The sequence below is a fragment of the Strix uralensis genome, chromosome 3 (genome assembly GCF_047716275.1).
Source record: "Strix uralensis isolate ZFMK-TIS-50842 chromosome 3, bStrUra1, whole genome shotgun sequence".
Lineage (NCBI taxonomy): Eukaryota > Metazoa > Chordata > Aves > Strigiformes > Strigidae > Strix > Strix uralensis.
The window spans coordinates 101605138-101628702 of NC_133974.1; the positions used below are offsets into that span (position 1 = coordinate 101605138).

The 23565-nt window shown below is 37.6% G+C and overlaps 1 protein-coding gene across 6 annotated transcripts in view; it reads right to left on the minus strand.

Annotated features, from left to right (window-relative positions):
* Positions 1-23565, minus strand: part of EML4 (EMAP like 4) — a 165287-nt gene that overhangs the window by 48690 nt on the left and 93032 nt on the right. For 3 of the 6 annotated variants that reach the window (XM_074863605.1, XM_074863602.1, XM_074863603.1), the window contains exons 3-7: positions 14724-14853; positions 9047-9220; positions 6812-6940; positions 3677-3702; positions 3193-3225 (exon numbers count right to left, since the gene is read on the minus strand). In XM_074863605.1, coding sequence (XP_074719706.1) covers positions 3193-3225; positions 3677-3702; positions 6812-6940; positions 9047-9220; positions 14724-14853 — 492 coding nt within the window. The remainder of the gene's footprint in view (positions 1-3192; positions 3226-3676; positions 3703-6811; positions 6941-9046; positions 9221-14723; positions 14854-23565) is intronic. The other 3 variants (XM_074863604.1, XM_074863606.1, XM_074863608.1) reach the window with 3 other exon arrangements.

Sequence of the window (23565 nt, forward strand, 5' to 3'; positions counted from 1 at the left end):
TTATTGTAAAAAGGTTGTCCTGGTTTACAAGGATAAACAACTAAATGTTCAAAAATCAGCTGAAAAACCTAAACCCAAAAATCTCTTCAGCAAATAAATGGAAGTTTGTATAATACTTCCCTCATTGGATTGGCATCACCAAGGTGTTTCTGTCTGTATTACCTCTGCTTTAGCATACACCCACATGCATAAAGCTCAGGGACTGACCTTAATGTGGAGTAGAGGCACTGAGGGAACAAAACTGGGTACTGAGATAGAAGGTATGTGACGAACGCTGGTAGCACACCAGGCCTCGGCATGGTGCTAAGCAGAGAAAACTCAAGTGCCTGCCCACAAGGCAGCTGCAGGCTGCGGCTCCCTGTGCTGCTACTGCTGGCAGGAGAAGAGGACTGCCTAGGTCTGACATTTACACACACTCTCTGGGGGACTCCATACCCAATGTCGATGTCATTTCAGACATCAAAGGTAATGCCTTCACTACTGAAGTTCAGCTAAGATTCCCACTTGCTCCTCAAGTCTTTCACTTTAATAGTTAATACATACTCTCAACAGAAATCACAACGAATGTGCACAGATGGTCACAATACAGGTAATATTGCAGTAACTTCTGCTGCTAGAAAAATAAGATTCCAAGAACAGAACATGCAAAAACATTTTCTCTATGTTTTGTGGTACTGTACTATACTAACGTGTTTCAAAGCAGTTTCTTTAACAGCTGAATCAAAAAAAAGGAAACAAAGTGATTCCAGGATGTTCAAAGTTACACAGAATTGCCACCTTCCATCCTATTATCCCATGCAAACACCTGCTATGATAATTTGCAATTTCACTGTGTTTCCAAACTTATTTTATGAGTGTATAAAGACACTGAGGTATTTTTACATAGATTTGCTTTGAAGCTTGACAGTTTGCACACCAGCAGTCTTCCCAAGAGTGCCCTTCACACTATTTCTAGGAAGTGCACTGACACAATTGTTAGCATGGAAGGTGTGTGACGGGGGCGAACGTGGTGTTTCACGTACAGCCCAGTGAAATGAGCGGCTCAGGGGAGCTGCTGTAACCTAATTAACACCATGCAAGAGACTATTCGCTTCTAGAGGCAAAGGCTGGCAAGTCACAAGGGAGTGTTAAAGCAGCTGTAAGTTTTCATGCCTTTGGTTGCAGAACAGGAAGGTCCTGTACAAAAGCATGAGCAAAGGCTACCCTTCATCCCACCCTGCCCAAGACAACCCTGTCCAGCTGCACAGAATTTACCTCCAGAAACCATGTTCACTGTCTGTGCAACACTCTGACGGGCTGGGTCAAGGTGCCAAGTGGAAATTGGTTGGTTTATTTATGTGGCAACTATCAAGTACAAAACAGGCTAAAGTCACCTGTCCCGAACAGGACATTGTACTACAGAGAATTGGCTGAGTATTGCTGAGCTTATACTGGAAAGGATGGGAGGACTAACAGGTGGTTACTTCTGTGGCAGTAAACACAACGCAAAACCTAACACGCCTTACACACAGACACACAGAGGCACATACTCTAAAAGCTGTCAAAAAATACATTCATTGGTCCATTTAAAAAAAATTAAATCTTGGGAGCCTGAATCCTGCTAATCGCAACTTCATCCATATTAAAGGCAGAATGATGTTTTGCCACTACACATGTTTAAAATGTTAGTAAATGCATTTTCTATGACAAGACTTTCTCTCCATCTTCCATACATGTGGGGCCACTGTCATCTGCATCATATTTCTCTTTCATTTCAGCTAGGCTCAGAACAGGCTATGGCACGACACACACGGCAGGTACCCGTTCATCATTCAGGGAAAGCTCACTTCATCTGTAGAGTGATTCAACAGATAGCAGGGTACACATCAAGGCCATGGAAGTTACAGCTACCAGGATGAGAGAACTGAAGGATGGCCCATTCTTGGCAGAACACATAGAATTGCAGAAGCACATTGTAAGGAAAGAATTGGTATTGAAGGTATTTTAGCTGTATGCAACTTGTTTTTGTGAAAAGCTGTGTTGGTAGAAAAGGTATTTTTAATATAACAGTTTTATTTAATTCTTGCAAAACTAAATTGCAGCTGGTCTGGACACTACTGATTAGTTTTCTTTTTACAGTAACTGTTGTTGCACATATGTACCGTTCCACAGCTGGTGTTAAGCAACCTGGCATAAAGAAACATTTCTTTTTTGTTCCTGATTCTTATGCACCCTCTTTCACCCCTTCTGTCTTTGAAGTGTGCTTTTGGTAAGCATCAATTTAGAATATTGTTAAATCTGTAATTTCTCTATGAATTAGAGAAAGATAAAGCAATTGGATTCAAGTTGATTTTGCTTTCATTACAACAATTCATATACTAACTTCCAAAAAAATTGAGTGTTGTTTTGTTTTGAAAGAAAATCCAGAGAAGACCAAAAGTAATCAAACTGTGTATAATGTAATCTCGCTTACAGCACAGAATTTGGAGACTACAGATTTGTTAATTAGCAGCAAAAAAGCATGAGACAGAACCTCTGGACATAGATATATGTTGTGTACAGCATGCACTTGGGTTACATGCTTTAGTTTTTGAAACTGCATGCTTCAGTACAGTTTGCAGGACATCAAAGCAGACTAGTTTGCGACACAAGTAATAGATTTCTTTTGTTGTCAGGTCCCATCATGTTCAGAGAGATGGCTCCTTTTCCTGTCTGAACGAGCCAGCAGCAGCAGGTAGCCACAGAATGCAAGATTCATCGGTGCAAAGACACACACTTTAGAAGAGACTTGTTTTTCATTTTAGGAGACTATATTAAAACCCTCAGTCTCTGTTCTTGTCTGATCAGTGTGTATATGTTGTAATATTGGCAAGACAGAAAGCTGAGATAAAACAATCTTTTAGTTGGCAGTTCGTAATATTCTGATATCTTAGGCAATAACGCAAGACTTCTAGAACCTTTTTGAACACACATTCCTCTCTGAGGCAATTATGCATGTAGTAATTTATTTTAGGCTACCCCCAAATAATTCCCATAGATTGCAACATGTATATGCATATGTATTTCCATAATAAGAAAGTTGAAATATTTATTTGAATGGTCAAAGTTTTTAAGAGATCATGCACTGATGCTCTTTGATGGTGAAAAGCCAAATAAAAGATTTGTGAGAGTGCTAAATTAGAAAGCAACCAAAGGGCATAGCTCAATTCTTACCTTGGCTGTTTTTTTCACGAGTTGACATTTTTGCTGGTTATGGGACAGAAATAAAATATCTTAAAACTATTTCTAAAGTCTCACTCACACCTGCTTGGATGAAGACTGGCACATAGGTCAAAGCTTTAGATTTTTGTTTTCAAAACCTCTATTTATGCACATACACATAGAGAAAATAATCAAAAAAGGTTTTTTGTTTCACAGAAGTAAAATGAATCCTCCCACCACCCACCAAAAATTTCTATCCTTCCTAAAGATCCAATTTGATGAGGCATTTCTCCATCATTACGAAGATCCTTATACAGGCCTTTAGTAACATTTGGCCAGATGAATTCTTGGAGTAATTATTAATGCTATTTTAGGTCTATATCCGTGTTTCATAAGCATATGTCCCAATGTATTTTTTTTTACATGAAATACTGCTCAGTCAAAAGCAAATCTTTTCAACTTCATCCAGTATTTAAAAATAAATGTTTTTATTTACCTTGGCTGACGATGACATCTTTGTGCCTGAGGAAAAATTCAAAATAATGTAGTTAATAATATGTGAAACACTTATCAAACCATTACCATCCGGTTCTTATACATTATTGCATTTGGCAATCTCATCAGATTCTGTGTACAGTGTAACTGTGTAGTATAGGATGCTAAATAACTAATCTTGGTCACCATAGTGTATTTTACCCACATATTATTCTATGCAGTTCACTTTATCTTTTGAGTAACTTAAAGTCTTTGGCCCTGTGGCAAGGGTTCCTAAGCATTACTGTGATAACAACAAAATACAAAAAGCTTTTAAAAATAAATTATGGAGGGCATATTCCTTGTGCACGGAAAATTCCATTTTGAGAGAACAAACCTGTAAAAACCAAATGTTTTAAGCTGCCAAACACCCTCAGGCCTGCATACAAAGCATTTAACACCTGTCAAAATAAGCTGTCAACACACAACAACACAAATTTTTCTAGGAATTAACCCTGTTGGAGGCATGGATTAAATGTAAGCAAGTTGCAGTTTCATTTAAACAGGATCCATGCAGTGTTACTAGATATACAACACAAAGTCTTCAAAGGAGTGCAGCTGGGATGTCTTTCCTCGCCAGAACCAGAAATGAACTATTCACAAAAAACCTCAATCCTTTTTTGTGAAGAGGGAAGAAATACTAATTTCCAGCATCAGAGCTACTTCTTACCAGAGTAACACTCCTTGATAGGAGAATGTATTGCATAAAAAACCCCTCTTGAATTCATTTGAAATGCAGCAGGAAGGTATGAGTGGCATCCAGTATTTTTAGCTGGATGGAGGTCAAATTTTTGTAACAGTGACAAAGGGTCAAGCATATGCACGAGGAAAGTCATCTCTGTCTATTGGTAGAATTGCCGCCACACTGCCAAATGAAAAATTAAAACTGGATTCCCAGTCTTGCCTGAAAAACACTGATGGGCTGCCGTGGGAACCCTCTTACTTCTTATGGCTTTATCAGACTGATTTACAGCTCGGTGCTGGCTTAAAGACTGAGCTTACTAAACAAAGTTCATATCCTGGGCTGGTAGCGCAAAGCATATGTAAAATATTTCTGTCCTGGGGCCCACATTAGGGACTGAATTCTATTCCCTTGCACAAGACTGATAACTTCAGGCAGATTAGGCCAACATTTCTTAATTGGGAACAATAAATAAACTATAACAATATGCCAATATAATCAATTCCTTTAGATACTGGGCACACAGGATGTGAGTAAGAAATAAGCATTAATGTGTGCTCTTGAATGCAAATAGTGCTTTTATTATAAATCTGAGCATAAGAACAAGGTACCCAAACAACACAACACCCAGCCTTCAATCAGATGATGGCCTGCAATTGGTAATTGGTAATGTTTGAAGCTTTGTTTTTTGCCAAATACTTTACAACAGCTTCAGGTTATGAACAGACAACTTTCTCTAACAATAACTAATCCTAATCTTCCCTTGTCAGCTCTTTTATTAGATACCTGATTTTTTTTCCTACATTAGACTGTAGAAGGGCAGCATTAAAGTCTTTTACAAAATAAGCAGAATCACAGGCAAATGAAACAAGATACATCTATTTTGACCATGTCTGAACCAATATACAAAATGTCAATACAAGTAATTTTTTTTAATCATTAGCAGATTTGAAGTATATACCACATTGTGAAAGATATTTTAGTAGCATAACAAAAGCCAAGAAAAGAAACTTGATAAGTAGAAATCAAGACAGAGGATTTTCTCATTCCAAAATATTATCTAGCAGTACCCTACTATCATCTAAATTGCCAAAGGGCTTTTAAATTCCAACGGTGAAAACCAATTACAAAAGCAAAAGAAACACTTGCAAAATACATAACCCGTAATCCTTCACACACAACACTTCATTGCTCTGCAGAGCTCTTCAGGCTAAACATAAAGCCTTTAGTAAATGTGCTGATATCCACACCCAAGATTAATTTAAGATGTTTTTGTTCTTCCCATTCCTAGGAAAGAAGGAATGCACTTGCACGGCTCTTGACTCTAAGTATGCATTTGACAGTCTTATATGCAAGCTAAGGAGAGCACTACAGACACATTCATAAAAAGACTGGAAATTACTCTGAAGGGTCTGAAGAGTTTTATTTGTCATAGAGGGAGGGGTTCTGCCTTGGACCAGTTAATGGCTATTTGCATGAAGATTAATGAGGTGATGTATGAAATCTGCAGACAACATCAAGCTGGGAGAAGCTGCCAGCATGCTGGGGGGATCTCGGCAAATACGAGAGGGGTCGGTCAAAAAGTCAACACAACAATTTCAACAAATTCAACAAAATGTCAACAAAGTCAATAAAAAGAAACTAAGCGTGTGAATACAAAGTCAGAAGCCCAATTGGCAAAGAGTATGGAGGACAACATGTGGGTCACAGTAAGGCTCAACAATGTGGAGTTACAGCAAAAAGCACTCTTGTCCTGTGCTGACAGGAGTAGAAGTAACTATTCTGTGCTATTCAGCCCCAGCAAGGCCTCCACTGAAGACCACAAACTGAGAAAACCTGCTGCTGAAGAAGAGCCCAAGAGGAATGATGGGCTACAGCACATCACCTACTGAAGGTGAAGCTGAAAGGAAGATCCCTGCCTATTATCTAGAACCTTTAATCAGGAAGCTGTTAAACAGTTAATTTGAGAGACCTACCTGAAATCATAAAAGTATATTCTTACTATTACAGTCTGCTTTAGAAACATACATACTATGTGAAATCCAGTAAATTAACTTCAAGGAAATGCACTTACATTTTCAAATCAGTTTTAATTAGTAAAAAACTGGTTGGAAGCTTCACAACAGTGGCATTAAGCCATAAATCTTAATTCATAGTGCATAATTACTCTAACCCAAACAGGCAACATTAAACTATATTTACACTCAAATCCTGCATTCACGTTTTAAAATAATTTTAAGATTCCACAGGCACCTGGAGTGCCACACTGGCAGGCCGTGCAAATAATTACTCCTGGTAAAAACAAAGATGCAAATGGTCTTAGCATATACATAAATAAATTCACTAAAATAATGCAATTTCATAATATTTTGACTTTAAAGTTCACTTGCTTTTATCTACCAAACTGATACATACTTATCTGCGTTCTTTGTCACTTTTGATATTAATTTAGATGTTGATGCTACTCTCAGCAGCTTGTTACGACTGTCATCTGAACTCTCCCAAGCGCTGTGAGGTTTTTCAGCAGTCAAGGATTTCTTTATGCTAGAAGAAACAAAAATATATTTTAGAATTACAAGATAATAAGATAATCATAACTGGAACTGGTATGCAACAGACAGATCAAGCAGCAGGAGACAAAAGCAGAGCTAGGTCTTCCTTCAAGCTGAAGCATGAAACAGGAAAAAAAGATTAGTCAAAAAGTTCTAACTGGATGAATGAAAACAACTGAGCAAGACAGTTGCCAAATGTTTTATCCATTCCTTTCCATTTCCAAATGTTCTTACATAAAAACTTGAACAAAGTAACTCTGCACTTCATTACTATATTGCTAACAAATTGCAAAAGTGGAAAAAAAAATGAGGCTACAGTATATTAGCCTTAAAGAATAAATTATGAAAAAAAAGTAGCTTAAGAAGGTAACAAAGAAAAGTAGAACTTTTTTCCCTGATTAACTGTTCACCAACTTTAACACACTGATTTCTGAGACAGAACAGTTTTATCAGATTACAGTTTCATATGGCTGTTTTGCAGACAGCACATTCTAAACCACATTAATGACTTTAATCTTTTTGAAACAAATGTCTGCAAACTTCTTGCATGAATAAGGCAAGCTAGGTTTGGCCCAATACTACAGACTATTAAATCCATGAATTCTGATATAATTTTTCAGCCATCTTATTGTAGCCAATTTACACTAATGGAAACTTGCAAGTTTTGCAGTCACTAGTTTGTTAATTTCACACGCATCTTAATCATGGAAAACATGTCTAAAAGTGATCTAGTCCAAATTATTCCTCAATCATCTGATTTAGAGTCTGCATATGTCCTGCTAACAATATCATACTTCATCCTGTCAGAAATGCTTTTTGCAGGAGTAAGTCCTGAACTGCAACCTTAGAAATGGCAAGCTCCTTCCACAGCACCTCAAGAGGCTGAAAGGTCCTGTGACAAACAAGTTAATCAAATCAAGTTAAACCATTAGGAGACAAAAAAAGGCATTTAATTTTTTTCCCCACACTGCAAAAGATTAGTAAGCGAGACTTCAGACAAACATCTTTACAGTGAGATACCAGGCAGGAGAACAGGCCGCAAGTTCAGCTTCAGACAACTTAAGAGTTTGTGCAAGACATGGAGACAGAGCCTCTATGGAGTGTTATAACATGCATCAGTCAAGTGAAAGTTCAAATATTTATTAGAGCTGTGAATTCAAGCAATGCAAGACAACATATCCTGTGAACTACAGTAAATTACAGGAGAATAAATTTCATTTATTTAAGAGCTTGTTTCAGTCTCCTAAATGTTAAACAATAAAAGAAAATTTCACACCTTCCAAAACAGTAAGGTGACGATGAACCAAAAAAAAGAAAAAAGAAACCACACTGAGTGATCTGCATAGTTTTGAAAGTCAGATATAATCACCCAAATCTTAAAATCCATTTCCTTGACTTTAAAAATCCATTAAAAAAAAAAAAGTACCATTTTTTTCTGTGTCTAATTCCCACTGAAATGAGTGGGAACTTCGAGGCAATCCTAAATAAACTTCTACATTCACTCAAGTCAAGCAGTTCTGTGATTTGGGTGTAAAAACAGAACCTCACTCATGTAAAGAATCAAAATAAAAATGAAGCGAACAACCCTGAAACCTAGAAGGAATTCAAAAGGGAAGGGCCGTAAAAGAGATCTGAACTGCAGTCACTTTACAATAATTTGAGAAGAAAAACTCCTGAAGGAAGAGTTGCAATCATACTAGTATTTAAAAAATGCTGTTACAAGATATAGTAAATGGCCATGTGCAAAATACACTCCACAACTCAGCTACCTGTGAAGCATATTTTGAGAAGGATCAAGTCAGTCATCATATATTTTGGAATAATGACTGATTATAAGTGATCTACCATATCAGGATTTCAATCACAGACAACAAAAAAACACCCTTTGTAATCTTAAAAATTTACTCCAAGAAAAATTGCACTTTTACATATTTGCTCTGTTTCAATGCATGTTGAATGCATCTTCTGTAGCACAAAAAATATCAAACATTATTAACTTGATCATGAGATTGAAACTATTTCATGTGATGACTTGTCAAATATGAACTCATTATCATTACAATAATTTTCCAGTTCTGTAGTGTGGTACTGTGAAAACCTTTTAGCTGGAGCAGAACTCTTGCTTTCTTGAGTTTGCCTGTGTGTTTGGAGAGTCTGTGAGGAGGGCTGGGGAGAAGGTGATGCTTGAGTTTGTGGACTTTGATCATTAGAATGAGATTCCTCTTTTTTTTCTTTCTGTCCTGGAGGTTTTTCCTTCTTTTTTTCTGTACTGCTGTAAAATAAAGTATAACATAGGGGGAAAAACAAAAAAGAACAAGCAAATAAATTAAAAAGATGGGAGAAAATGCCCTCTGTGAAAAGATGGGAGAAGCATGTAACAATTTACTATATATAAACACTGAAAGAACATTGATCATTTACTCACTCTTTTCAGGTTAGCACGTTGCTGAAATAAGATGTAGTCACAAGCTCCAAAAACAAAAAAGGTGAGGGGGGCATGGAAGATTATGTACTTATTTTTACTGTGCAGTTGTACTAAGTTTACTCTGATTTTAAAATGAATACGACTGATTTCAGTATGTCTTACACCTGCGGGAGCTTCTACAGCATTCAAAGCTGACACAAGTTGATGCACCACGAGTCTGCCATCCCTCAGAGCAAAAAAAACCGTTGTCTGGTGCAGCTCCCTGACTACCTCACCACGCTGCCAGCCAAGGCTCAGTGCAAGCGAAAGGCAGGAGTGCGACTTGCACTATCTCAAAATAGCTTGAGCCTGCCACAAAACTATACCTGTCTCTCTGTATTTCTGCATATGTGTGATACTGCTCATCTTTGCGCTGTCACCAAGAGTGAAATGCTGTTGCTGGTCCCTAGGCTCTCCCTGGGGGCACCAGAGTTCAAAGGAAATCATTCCTGAAAACTCATTGCTGTTTTGAACTGTAGCTGAGTAACATCAGACTGTCTTGCCACTTCTTTAATGCCTTCAGTAAATGACAGCTGAGAATACATCTTTGTTTTCATAGTGCTGTATTTATTAGGTTAACATTTGAAATAGCTTTAAATACATGTCACTAACAACCTAACCAAAGGTCTGCTAAGTAAACAGAAAGACTAATTAAAAGGCTCTTCTATAAAATAGCATGCTTGGCAATATACTGAATCACAGAAACAATGGCAGGATCTGAAAGAGAAGAGTATTCTGTAGTACAGTCCATTTTTATTTTTTTTTTAAGATTAAAAAAAAAAATCTTCCAAGATAAATTTCTCAGTGAACAAAGCAAGATACAAACACTGGCTAAAAAAGAAAAAGGAAGATTTTTCTCTTAGGTTTAAAGTAACCTACAAAGTAAAAAAGAAATAGTATCTTTCTGAAGGGGAAAATCCAGATTTCTATTCCCTCACACCAATCCCCCCCAACCCTTGTATAATCTTAATTATTTGTGTTACCATTTACGTTTCCCCGTGAAACAATAAAAAACAGTAAGACGATATTCAAAATAAATGAATAAAAATGGGCCCCTAATTTTAATATAACATTCATAGGACCCTCTTTTTGTTTCATTTATTTCCATTAAAGTATATCACCTACCACCAAGACAAGTCCCTCAACTTTTCTAAATGCTTCCAAAGAAGAACTGAAGAACAGGTCAAAACATGAAAAATAATATAAACCCCAAAATATGTTTATAAGGATCACTCAGGATTTCTTCTGTAAACCGTATTAACTAGTTAAAAATGTCAATATAATCCATCAAAGTTACATTTTCCTTACAGAAAAACAGATGGAAACAGAACAGAAAGAGCTTTCACATTTCTTGACGGCACGTTATCATAGAGAAGAAAGCTTGAAGAACTGTGAGGGTTTGGTTAATAAGTTATAGCCAGAAGTCCTTGATTAGCTAGAAGCATAAAATTTACTATTTTTTTAATCAGAAGACTTAGCTTGCATTGCCAGATGCAAAAGCACACTAGGCAATCTTAATCTTTTCACAGTCTGTGGCAAGAAATGCAGTGTAGCTAAATAAATTATTGGAATCTCTAGTCACTAGAGAAGAGTGTCGCTACTTCTAATCCAACAGGTACACTCATAGACCTCTGCATTAATTCGTCCATAAATACAGGATTTCTCACAACAAAGTACATCCACTAGGAGAGACCTCTTTTTTTTTTTTGCACTTTCACTCTACTTGGGGATTTCAAAATACAGTCTAATAATAGTAAAAGAGCAGAGGGATGCAGGAGGAGAGAGAATACACAAACATAGTGACTTCCATAACTCCAGCTTGCAAGCCTACAAAGAATGGTCCTACTTGGTCAGAACAATGGCTCACCTGGTTACCATGTTCTGTCCCTGATGGTGGCATAAAAGAGCTCATCAGTGAGGACCTGCAGTCCCTTTCCCCATATTTTTTGTAATATCCTGTTTACAATGACACACCAGCAATCCTGCAACTCCCCTCTGTGTTCCTCTAGCACGCTCAGGTGAATGCCACCTGCTGACAGCAGCATATCATCTAACTTAGCAATTTGGTCTCGTATTTTCTATGTTCTTACCTAAATTCATTTAGCTCATCTGATCCATCTCCTAGAAACCACTGGTTCAGTGTGGGAATCTCTTCAATGGCTTCACTGAGCTTGTCAGCTGTGGACTATGTTTCACACCTCTGCCATTAGGTTCACTCCTTAACTTCTCTGTTGGGCCACGAGAGTCACTGGACCACTCTGGTTTCTCCGAGCTGCGGCACAAGGTATACCTTGGGTTCCAACACAGTGTTTTCATCTACCACCAGGTTGCAAGTGGGCTTGTTTTTTGATTGCCATTTTAATGTGAAAGTAAATTATGTAGGTATGTGGCAGCCTTGCTATTGAATATTTTTTGTGCTGAATTTGTTTGCTCTCTCCTGCTGAAATCTTCCACTTAATTGTATTATGACTGCTATTACAGAGCAGCTCTCCCACTAATACCTCTTGAACTAGATCTTGTGCAACAGCTGAAACCAAATCAAGAACAGCACCTTTTCTTGTGGGTTTCTAGTTGTTCTGGGAAACAATCATTTAAAGCATCCAAAAATTCTTTCCAAATCCCAATTCGATGAGGCATTTTTTTGATCTACACGTGAGTATTATTAGCTGTCCTAATTTTGCAGATACTCTAATTTCACTTAACGCAATGTTTCATCCTTTGGACCACAACACATTGGCAGCTACTGTGAAGGGTGGCCACTCTGAAACATGAAGACTACTCTTACCAGAAGCCATTTTCAGAAGAATGTTTAGTCCTAAGGAAAATGATCAAGCAGGTCTTTGTGAAAGTCACCTGTAGAATGCAGTACAAACCTGTTTCCAACTCTAGTGATAATACAAGGTATGCAGCATGGTTTTTGCTCTAAAGTGTTTTGACACCTCTATCCCAAGTCAGTTCTAGACTATAGGGATGAAATTTTCCCAACATGTACGTGATTTCGTCTCTGTCGATGGGACATCATCTACCTGTTGTTCATGGTGTATGCCTGGGCTCTGGTTTTAGCAACAGCTGATATTTTAACATACCTTTGTTGAAATGAGACATGCTGCTGCTGTGCAGCTATCGAGTCATCAGATCATCTCCATGATCTCAGTGTTCAAGTTGGTAGAACAAGGATTGAACAGTCCAGGAAATAAAACAGAAGAAATTCTCAAAGATGGCAGGTCTATAGAGGCCAAAGCCCCAGAAATGTACAACATTAAGACTGCACAAAATACAGACACTAAACTTCAACGACAATCACAGTTTGCACACAAGTAGGCCTTCTGTTATTTGTGGCTAGATGTGTGGCTACATATATTTAGAACATGAAAAACTATAGGCAGGTTATGGGGGCTGTTTGGTAACTTAAGTGTAATTCTACATCAGCAGATGACCATGTCCACCTACTGCACCAGTTCAACCTCTGGCCTGAAGAAAAGCCCAGACAGGTTGGTGTGAAGCATCCCATGACCAGTCGATACTCTCCTTTGGCCTCCCTCCTTTTCAACAGTGACAAGAATGTCAGAAATAGACACGTTTACCCTAACTTTAGGGAAATGTCTCCTACATATGTTGCCTCCTAGGAATGCTATTTGGCACTGAACAGTTTTCCTGTTGTTAAAAAATGACAACTACAAAGCCCAAGATCTGACATTTTCTTCCACCTTTTTTGAACTGGTAATTATACAAAAGGGAAAGTCTATTTTCTTCCAAATACCAAACAATTTCATGGGAGTGTATAAAGACAGGAGAGTGAAAGGAACTGCTGAAAAGGTAACTAAAGAGGGGACTTAAGCCTTCCTAAAACAAGCCTTGAAGAAGGGAGTTACATATCTTCAGATGCATGGGAAGCACCAAACCTCCCCTGGACAGTTATTTGGGTGCCTGGGGAGAGCTGCCCTCTGCATATTAAGGCTTTCCTCTTTTGGCCTATCCAGGTCTCCTTTTAAAGACCTTAACTCAGATGAAAGGGATGCCGGCCACTCTACTCTGCTCTTCTTCTGTAGTCAAGTGTTGAGCAGCCAATGAATCAAGAAGGTGATTCAGTGCAAATGCGAGCCTAACACCACGGGAACTGGACTGGCTCTCGTCAAAGTGCCAAGAGTCACAGGGATAAGATTAATGGAAAAATGCTAAGCAATACCTTCCTGCAGGAATGTCTTTTGTCCCAGTGCCTGTCACACTAGCAGACAGAGACATACAGTGATCACTTTCTGATTTATTGTTAAAAAGTAAACATAAGGATTCAATAAAAAGAAAGATATGCAACTCTACGCAATGGAGAAGAGCAAAGAGCAGGGCATTACCCTTGCTTTCCAAATTCCAAAGGGCGCTAAAACTTCTTCTGGTTTGTTCTCGTACAGTTTATATTTGCATACAGCATTTTTATTCCCTGAAGTATATAATTTCCCTGTCTTGTTGTATAGCACAGTATTACATCCACACTAGAAGATAAACCAGCCACTGGAGTTACCAGAGTACTCTACAGAGGCCAAGAATTTGTTCACATAATTTACCACAGTTATATATTAGAGTATTCTCTGTCCTGGGGCTGTGTCAGGCAGCCTGTTCTTCCCAACAAACAGAAATAGGTGCAAAACCTACCAATTAAAGAAGCCATGTAATCACTATCTAACAGACCCATAGAAGAAAGTAGTTATACAAACACTTTGTTTACTGTATGCAGCTGAAAACATTACATGGGGGGAAAAGCTATTGTTTGGTGCTAAGCTCATCTGACTTACAAATACTCATGCAGTGTTATTTCTACGCATTTGAGATCTGATACAGACATTCTTCATAAAGACTAAGTAGCCATATTTTGGGTTAAGATTTTCTACATTAAAATGTAAACACTTATCTTACACAATTCACTATTGTTTCATAGCTATTTTGCTATTGCCTACTATTAACCTCCAGACAATGGAGGCAGTTTTGTCCTTTAATTTCCTTGAAAAAAAATAAAGATGCAGATGAATACCAGAAGGAAAAATTTTCCATTTGTATTGGAAATACATTTGCCCATTCTGTCCCTTAGTGAGAATGCATTTTGGACACTATACACTATAGAAATACTCTCTATTTATGAATTCTTTTTAGAACCCTGCTGCAAGCAGCCCAACAACATGGTACATCTCCAAAGTTTATTTGTGCCTACTAGACTTCAGGAAGCTCTGCTGAGGGTCATGCAGAGGTAAAAATCAAGCTCTTGCTCTATTTGTTTGTTTTTTAAAAAATAGTAATTTCAATTTTAATAACAAGTCGGTACCTTTTTGCAGCAGATGAAAGAGTTTCTTTTCTGGCAACAGAAACAGAGGAACCATGGCTTGTTTTCCTGCTTCCTGTACTCCCGTTAGTTATACAGGACATTGAGATAGCTTCTCGGAGGCTTGGTTGACCTAGAAAAAAAGTAATATTGAAGAACATGAGGTTTTACAGCTGTATCCAAAGATCCATCTGAAAAAGCAAAAGCTCTCAGATGTGGACCTGGTGTCACAGGGCACCAGCCCCAGCATTCAGGACAACCATCTAGCCTATATCCAGTGACAGACATTCATGACAGCCTTTAATCTAGGAAGCTAGAGATAGGAGACCTGGGACACTAAGACAAGCAAGAATATGCTCTGACAGTGGTCAACTACTGCCATGCTGCCAGCAAATACATTAATTCAGCCACATCTTCTTCCAGTTGTGATCCACGGGGAGAATTATAGATTACAGCTAGCCTTTGGAAGCTGGTTAGCTCCAACAGCTGTTGGACAGACAATCTGATTATTTCAACTCTGTTGTTCAAAACCATCACAGCTCAGATAACACAAGGTTTGTTGCTTTCAGTTGGTTTGGTTTTTACTAAAGTTCAAAGAAGTTGCAGACAGAAGCCCTCTCTATATGGAAAAAATTAAGTTATTTAAGGGTTGTGATTCTAATGATTCAAAAATGAAGTTTTTCAGCTTGTTTTCAGCTGCCCCTTCCATCTTAAAAAGGTATCGACCTTTGATTATACACACTATGGCATAGTTATTAAGTTTCTGATATATTTCACTCCACAGAACATCTGCTACATCCAGCAAACATTACAGACTCCCTCTGGGGATGAATCAAGACTGTATATGTGAAGAAGGCTGTTGTCTGTCAGATGCCCACTTCACTCATTGCAGAAGTTTGAAACTATGCAGTGAATGTGGGAGGGGATTGCAAGGAAGACGGAGGAGTGAAGGCTCTTCTATTTAAAGAGCTGAATGCTAGCCTGGCACTTGGCTCCCAGACCTGCCTCTGCCACAGACCGTCAGTGAAATACAAGGCATTTTACTCGAACCTGACATTTCACCCTTTCCCACTAGTTGTGTGTGTGCCTCCTTTTTTGCATGCCTGTCTTATTTCTAAGGTCTTACTCAGAAAATGAGTTTTGCCCCTTCCTTTGCCCCAAGTGCTAAACTTGTGCTTTTCCCCTCTGAAGCATTACATGCCCTGAGAAAATCCCTGGGCTAATCTCACAGTAAGCATCCAAAAATCAGCAGTCACTTTTGACACCCATCTCTGTCTGTGCCACATCCCCATTTCACAAACAGAAGTTGCTACTGCATCTCATGGGTCGTGATGTCCACTCACTCTGACTTCAACAACAAGCACGAAGGACACGACTGACAGGAAAATAACAGGTCTGTGTTCATGGCAGGCTTGGAATAGTGTGAGATAGATAAGGCATGAGGCCACGCATTGAAGATAAAAGAAAGGAGTAAAAAAGCAGTGAGGCAGAATCAACTGCTCAGCACACGGAGCGTAAACTCGCACAGATGCATCATTTAAACAATACCAGCATTTGGTCCATTTGTCACATAGCAGTTCTATCAGGCAGGCCGAGAGGCAAATTAATTCTTATTTTAAACAAGCACTTTACATACGAGATACACCCATCAAGGGAATATTAGATTTCAGAACTACTTGGAAGATGGCAGAAATGGGCTGACCTGCACTAACCATATACTGCTTCAAACGCACCAAGCAGCATGTGACCACATCTGAAATTCAGATCAGGAAAACCAAAAGGAGCATATCCCAGGCAGAAATGAGAATAAAGGAAATCTGAAGAAAGTAAAGACACACTTAAATACAGAAACACTGCAGTGATCATTGTTCTTCCCAAATTGTGCATAAACCAACTTAGTGTGATTCCTTCCAACCAGTACTTCTTAGAGATCATTTTATTTGCAACATACACATTTGGAATACAGATTTTATTTTAAAAGTTAATATACTGTACAAAACCTCTAAAGCTTATGAGATTTTTACCCCCCCTGTGTACTTAGATGCAAGAACAAAAGCGTATGACCTTAAAAAGAACTTTTAGTATTAGAAGCCTATAAATTAGCTTCTTTTATTTTCAGTGACAAAGTAAATCATCTTCTTTGTGGAGATGCATAATATCAAGGCCTATGCTTCACTCTTGAACTGCGTATGACCTTAACAGCTCCGTCTGCTCATTGTAATAAATCGATGCCTCTCCAACCAGCACTAGCACGGCTTTCCAGAAACGTGAATCAGGAGACACAATAGCGGTAATTCTCAGTAGGGTGGGGAAAGCATTCTGTGGAAAGTTGAAAGAACAGTGCTACAGACAGCGTACACAAACTTAATAAAATGGGGAACAAACTGGTCAGTTTTCTCAAGCAAGGAACACATTGCTATTTTGTTCACTGACAACATCTAGAATAATTCCCCCTACTAGGTAAGAAAAGTGTTAGCTCCTGATTACGTCCAAGGACAAAACTGATTATGAATAAAACTGTACATCAATGTATACTTATGACAGGAACGTGCACTACTCCATGCAATGATGAATGCAATAATAATAATAATTTTTTTTTAAAAAAAAAGGATCCATATGGCAGTTTTTGAGTTATTTGCTTTTCAATAAAGTGGATATTGATGGTAGATCTGCAGAGTACTTCCTAATTTCAACAAGTGGCATGTAAAATTAAGTTTGAGATGAAGATTTTTGAATCGAAGTAAGAACAATTTTTGTAAAATGACTAACAATTACACATATCCCTGATCTCTTCAATCATTCACTTATTGAAAAAGTGACCGAAACATTTGGACACAGACCAAAACATCAATAACTATGAAAAACTGTATTGAAAGATTTTTTTTTTTTATAAGTGTCAAAAAATATATCAGGCTTTCTTACACGCCAGAAAAAAATCTTGGTCAGTCACAGTTGAGTGTGCCGCACTCAGTGCGCAATAAAATGTAAAAACCAACAAAAACAATGAAAAAGAAACTAAACAAAAACCCCAAACCCAACACCCCTAAGAAGCAAGCCCCCTCCAGACTCTCTCTATATACCTTTTTAACTAGCTATTCAAAAATGACATTCAGAATACCTATTTTTAAAGGGGAAAAAAAAAAAAAAAAACAAAACCAAAAAAACAAGTAAACTATTATATGAATAGAAAATGCATTCAAATTTTACACTGTGAGAAGGAAGGGCAAGTTTAAGCCCTGTGCACATCTCAGGCAGTGGAGCAGTGAAGCCTGGCTGCCCACGGGGTCAGAAATACACAACAGGGATCTTCCCAGCCAGGTCAGAAGCCCAGGGAAGCTGACCCACCAGTCCAAACCATGCAGCTCTCTTCACGACTCTTAATAAGGGCACCTCTACAGTCAAAATATGTCAAAAATTAATAACGCTATAACCTTCCTCACTGCAGAGATAATCCTTCATAGCAGTCAAGCAACTTCGCTTCACAGAAATAATGAAGCGGCACAGGAGAACACAAATTCCAGATCAATAAACTAAAACAATTGAGTTCTCCCAGCCCTCGGATTGTACATCTCTGCCAATATCATGTCATACGTCACCTACTAGCATAAACAGTCTGAAATTTTTCAGACTGAATAGCACTCAGCTTTATCTGTTAGTTTGGAACAAAAGCCAGACATAAACTTCACGCAAAATGAAAGCCGGTGTATGGTGACCAGGATTAAAGCCAAATTGTCAGAGATCAAAGTGGTAAAAAATGTCTTTTATGGATAATGGATTCATCTCTGTTCTGATAATTTTCATAAATTGCCATAAATTTCAACATATCTGTTGAGTTCAAAAGAAGTATTTCATTAACATCTGTCAAGTATACAAGTGTGTGAATGAAAGATAAGTAGGATTAGAAAAAACAGACCACAATAAACCAAGAATCTATTTTCAACTCTTTATCAGCCTTGATTAGCTAGGGGAAAAACCAGCCAAGCTGTAAGAGACAGTGGTAAGTTTTGAAAATGTGTGTCCTGTGATAACATGAGAGCTTTTCTTTCCAAACATACATACAAGGTACTAGAGCTGAGGATCAGTTAGTAATTCACTTCTTCCTAAACCCAAAAGTTACAGTTTTTTATGTTAAAATATAGTTTATTATGTAATTAATTGTGTTAACTGGAACAACGATTTGCTTAATATCTTTGTATTTGCTGCGATACTGACAGGTAAACTGCCTTTCTTCTAAAGAAAAAACAAACCCTTCTTTCTCTTCTTTGGGTAGTTTCAAATTAAAGTAAGTACCAGCAGCTACATTAAAATAATTTCTCCGGACACTTCATTCAAGTGGATTTAAAACAAAACACTCAACAAATTACATATTAAAGAAAAAATTATTTACTTGTACCAGGTTTTTTTAAGCCTGCTTTTTTTTTTTTTTGGGGGGGGGGTTACAAGAAGGCATACAACATCCAAGTCCTTCAGCAACCTTAGAATACTTCATTTTCAGCAAAACTTTACACGGATTTCTATCTTTCAAATCTATTACGTGCCTAGGGGTTTTGTGCAAATAAAACTGATGGCTTGAAGGACAAAAACCCAATTTAGTACTCTTACTAAAGAAGCATGCAGTGTGTGTGTTCAACCACACTATTAGTCATCACAGAACCCACACAGGTGAGCCGCAGAAAAACAGACTGAAATAGTTCTAAGTGTAGCAGAACGTATGATTTTATCTGCACTTCCTTCCTAAAATAAAGACATCAAAAACAAACTAGAAATTATGACAAATCCTAAACTTACTTCAAGATGTTAAATTGTACCAAAGCAACTAACCGCAGTCACTGCTCTGCTTCCACAGTTTCAAAGGATGTCAAGTCCTTCAGCTCATGGAAGATGCTGGCAAAGAAATAGCTTGGAAGTACTAAGACTCTTTTCAAAAAGAGTACTCTATTATGAAGGGTAGGGAAATTCTTCTTCAGCATTTTGTTTTATTCAACTACTTCACTTACACAGTAAGAGTCAAATTCTGATTCAGAATTTTTAACCAGAAAAAATGTTCTCGTCTTCTATCACATGAACAAACATTACAGCTCAGGGCGAGATACTAGTTCTCAAATAATGACCAATATAAATCAGTAAAAAATAATTCGGTTCACTAGCTATGGGTCATACTTAATCTTGTTTAATAATCCAATTTTAAGGCAAAATTAAGTTTTGACAAACTTTATTATTCTTACAATAATTATATATAGCTGAAAAAAAACCCAATCCTTTTTACATTTATTTTTAATTGAAGCCAAATTTCATAAATCTCAACTGGCAACTAGCTATTAAACCTTTATTATTTGTCTTCTCCTATTAAAGGGACAACTATCTGAATAGAGGCAAGTTAATATGCAACAGTTTGAGAATGTATAGCTAATGCATAAACATCTTGAGATGCAAGTGAATCTCTCCCAGTAAGCAGATAAACTAATTACAATGTTAAGAATATTTAAATATTTATTTAGAGATTTCCTACAAAATTTTTATAGCTAGTGACTTAACTTGTCAATGCACACACTTCTAACTGTAACTAATCCTCCTAGAGACATAAAACTATTTTTTCAGCTTTAAAGCTGGAGAGTCTAGGGTAGCCATGCCCCTGCTCTGACGCTTGGCTCTTTGGGCAGGCATTTAAAATCTTACTACCCAGGGAAACTGAAGACTTCTTTGCTGTGGGACAGCCAATTGCTTATTCAAACCACACAGCCCTTTTCTTCCTCCTGCCCTACCATCTTATAATTTTGCTATACTTTCCCAGAACACCATCTACTTCCTCAATCAACGGCCAAATGACGTATATCCAAGCAGAAGAAATAAAATTTTAACTATGGTAATCTGAAATAATTTCATATACTCTGGCAAACAGTGATGAAAGAGCTACTCAAGCGCTATAAACAACAAGCAGTTTTTATTTGAAAAAGCGGCACCGTTTAACTCTTCCAACGTTGCAATTCTTAGTTTGAGAAGCATCATGGAGAACAGCAGAGTACCACTCAGGAGAATTTGCCCACAGTGTTCTAAAAAAAGCACACAAATGCACAAAACACATCCAAAACTATAAGAAGCATACAGAAGAAGTATGAGGACACTTATCACCACAACTGAAAAACACTCCCCTACAATGCTCTGAATATCTTCTCCAGTGAACACAATTAAGTTACAGAAGTTAGAAAAAAAAAAAAAAATTGAACTTTCTTCTTCTTCACTTCTCTTTACTTAAATTTGGTTTAGCTGGTTAGTGATCTTTAGTTCATTAATGCTCTCTAGATCCATATTCTTTGAATAAAGGAAAATACATGAAGAACATCAAGAATAGTAAGTATAATAGAAGAAAAAGAAAATACTAAAGAAGACAGAGGAGAAGATAGGAAAAAATGGGGAAGAAATGCAGAAAAAATAATTTTAATGCAGAAAGAACAGATGCCACTAAAACCAATACCTGGAAAATCCATTAAGACCTCAAGAGTATCATTATTTGTTACGCGAGCATACAGCCTGCAGACTTCAATTGGACTATTCCCATGAGTAAAATGACACACATGCAAGCTTGCCAGGTTAGTTTTAGTAGTGTGGATAAGAGCCTATGTCTTACCTCTACCATAAGGATTTTCCTATCAACACTTCTATTTTCTGTTCCTTTAACATTTACTGATTAGACATGTCCCCAGTTATTAGAACAATTCTGCACATTAAAATATGTTAAGACTAAAACCACAAATGCAAGTCTATCTTATGCTTTCATTATAAAACAAAATTACTTCATGTTATTGAAATGAAACTATTGTTGAGATACGGTAAAAATATAACCTGAAGTGTTTTGACTACATTAGTGAAATGAGATGGAATTTGATGTGAGATGCTACTTAGGACTTTTCCTACTGAAGAGAGACACTATTTCACATGAGAGAAGGGAGCGGGAAAGCAAGGAAAACTCTGCGGGTTCCTATTATAAAAATCCACTGCACAAAGGAAAAAAAAAAAAGAAAATTTGAAATAAATATCTGCATTTCTGGTACATAGTTGCTTTTGCAGGTCCCCAAGATCACTGCTTTAGGTAAAATAAATGCTTCTCAGTCTGCCAGCTTGCAGTGTCATGGGAGATCCTCTCTGCAAACTGTCATCCACTGCTTCAGTTTCACCTTGTGAGTTGATGCATATGAGTTATTTGATATCAACTCTTGTCCAAGCAATAGGAAATGTTTCTCCAAAGCTTTAACCTGTGACAAGCCTCCTCATCACTTCCGAGTCCAGAAAAAGGACATGAACTCTTTGGTTCTCTACGGGCAGACATCAGATGTACTTTCTGGTAGATGGCCACTTTTTCAGGCAAGAGTTCATACCCCAGTGACATGATTAGTCTGAGATATTTTACTGGTGCCATTGTGTGCCACAAACTTGCCTCCACACCCAGAGCCTGAGGGATGAATTCTCCTGTTACATACATTTTGACACCCTGGAAGATTTTAATAGGTTTACCAGGCACCAGCTGTGAGCCAATCTATCTTGCTGGCAGCTGCAAGTACCAGACTGCTTTATGCTTTCCTTTTCTTCGGTGTCCAGGTAATCTTTTGTTTTTGGAACTTTTTGTGAATGTTAACAGCATCAGCCATGCATCAACAGCAGAGACATGTGGCAACAAGATCGCAGAGATGCCAAAAGCAAAAAACTTCCCACCAAAGAAATTCTTCTTACCAAGCCATCTATTAAAAAAGGAGAGAAAGATAGAAAGAAAGGGAAAAAAAAACCAAACATAAATGCACTGCCACACTACAATCCCCCCAAACCCTGTAGCTGCTGGGGACCTGTTCCCTAATCAAGTCCCTTCACATTTCTAATCCTTAACACTATCTTTGAACGTGGTAATTTCTCCTTCATGTAGGTATTCCTAGTTGTGTGCAGAGATGGAGAAGAACTATCATAGCCTTTTTATTTTGAAAAGATTTTCTCTATTTAGAATGACTTTGCATTGAGAAATACTAAAGAGGAAAACAAGCCCCATGTGAACACTCCCAGTCTGCTTTTCACTGTGCAGTAACAGACAAGTGCTAATTCTGTAGCAATCTCTACTAGAGGTATTTCCCTCAAACATTATCTCCACTTCATGCTTTACTAGGAGGCACTAAGGTGTCTTAAAAAAAAAAAAAAAAAAAATCTCACCCTTTCTCTTATCTCATGCAGTTCGAAGAACACCTAACCCTGCATGAAGAACAGCTGACTTCTGAGACAGGGCTAGACAGACAAAATCACAGGTAGCAACCTCCTGACTGATAGCCCATGGATTAGAAATAAAAATCTACCTATGCTCATGTGAATTTTTTCACTGAAGACTGGACTAAGTTCAAAATAAACATGCAACAGAGCTGTAAGAAAAACAAAGAGTACAAAGATAATGAAAAAAAAAATATCTTCAGCTATGGTTGATTCAATCTGTCAATCTAAAATAAAGGGATAAGAAAAATAAGAACAGAATTAGCTCATGAGATATGCAATGCAGACAAACTAACATAAAGGATGAAGAGATTTCTTCTTGCAGTAAACTGGGCTCAACTTCAGCATGAGAAAATCAGTGAAAAAGTGATCAGGATTTCTCTCTTTCCGCATGATTCACAGTCTGTTCACAACAGTTATTTTTAGCCTATGAAAAACCCCTCTTCAAAGACACTGCTGAGGTAGCAACAAGAGAAAAAATGGAGAGGTTTTAGAAAGCTCATTTGAGCAGCAAGTAGAAAAGACTCCTTCAAATTAGGTTAGATATTGTCTCTTACTCAGATTAAAACCCTTTTGTTTGATGGAAAGATTAAAGATGGCTTTT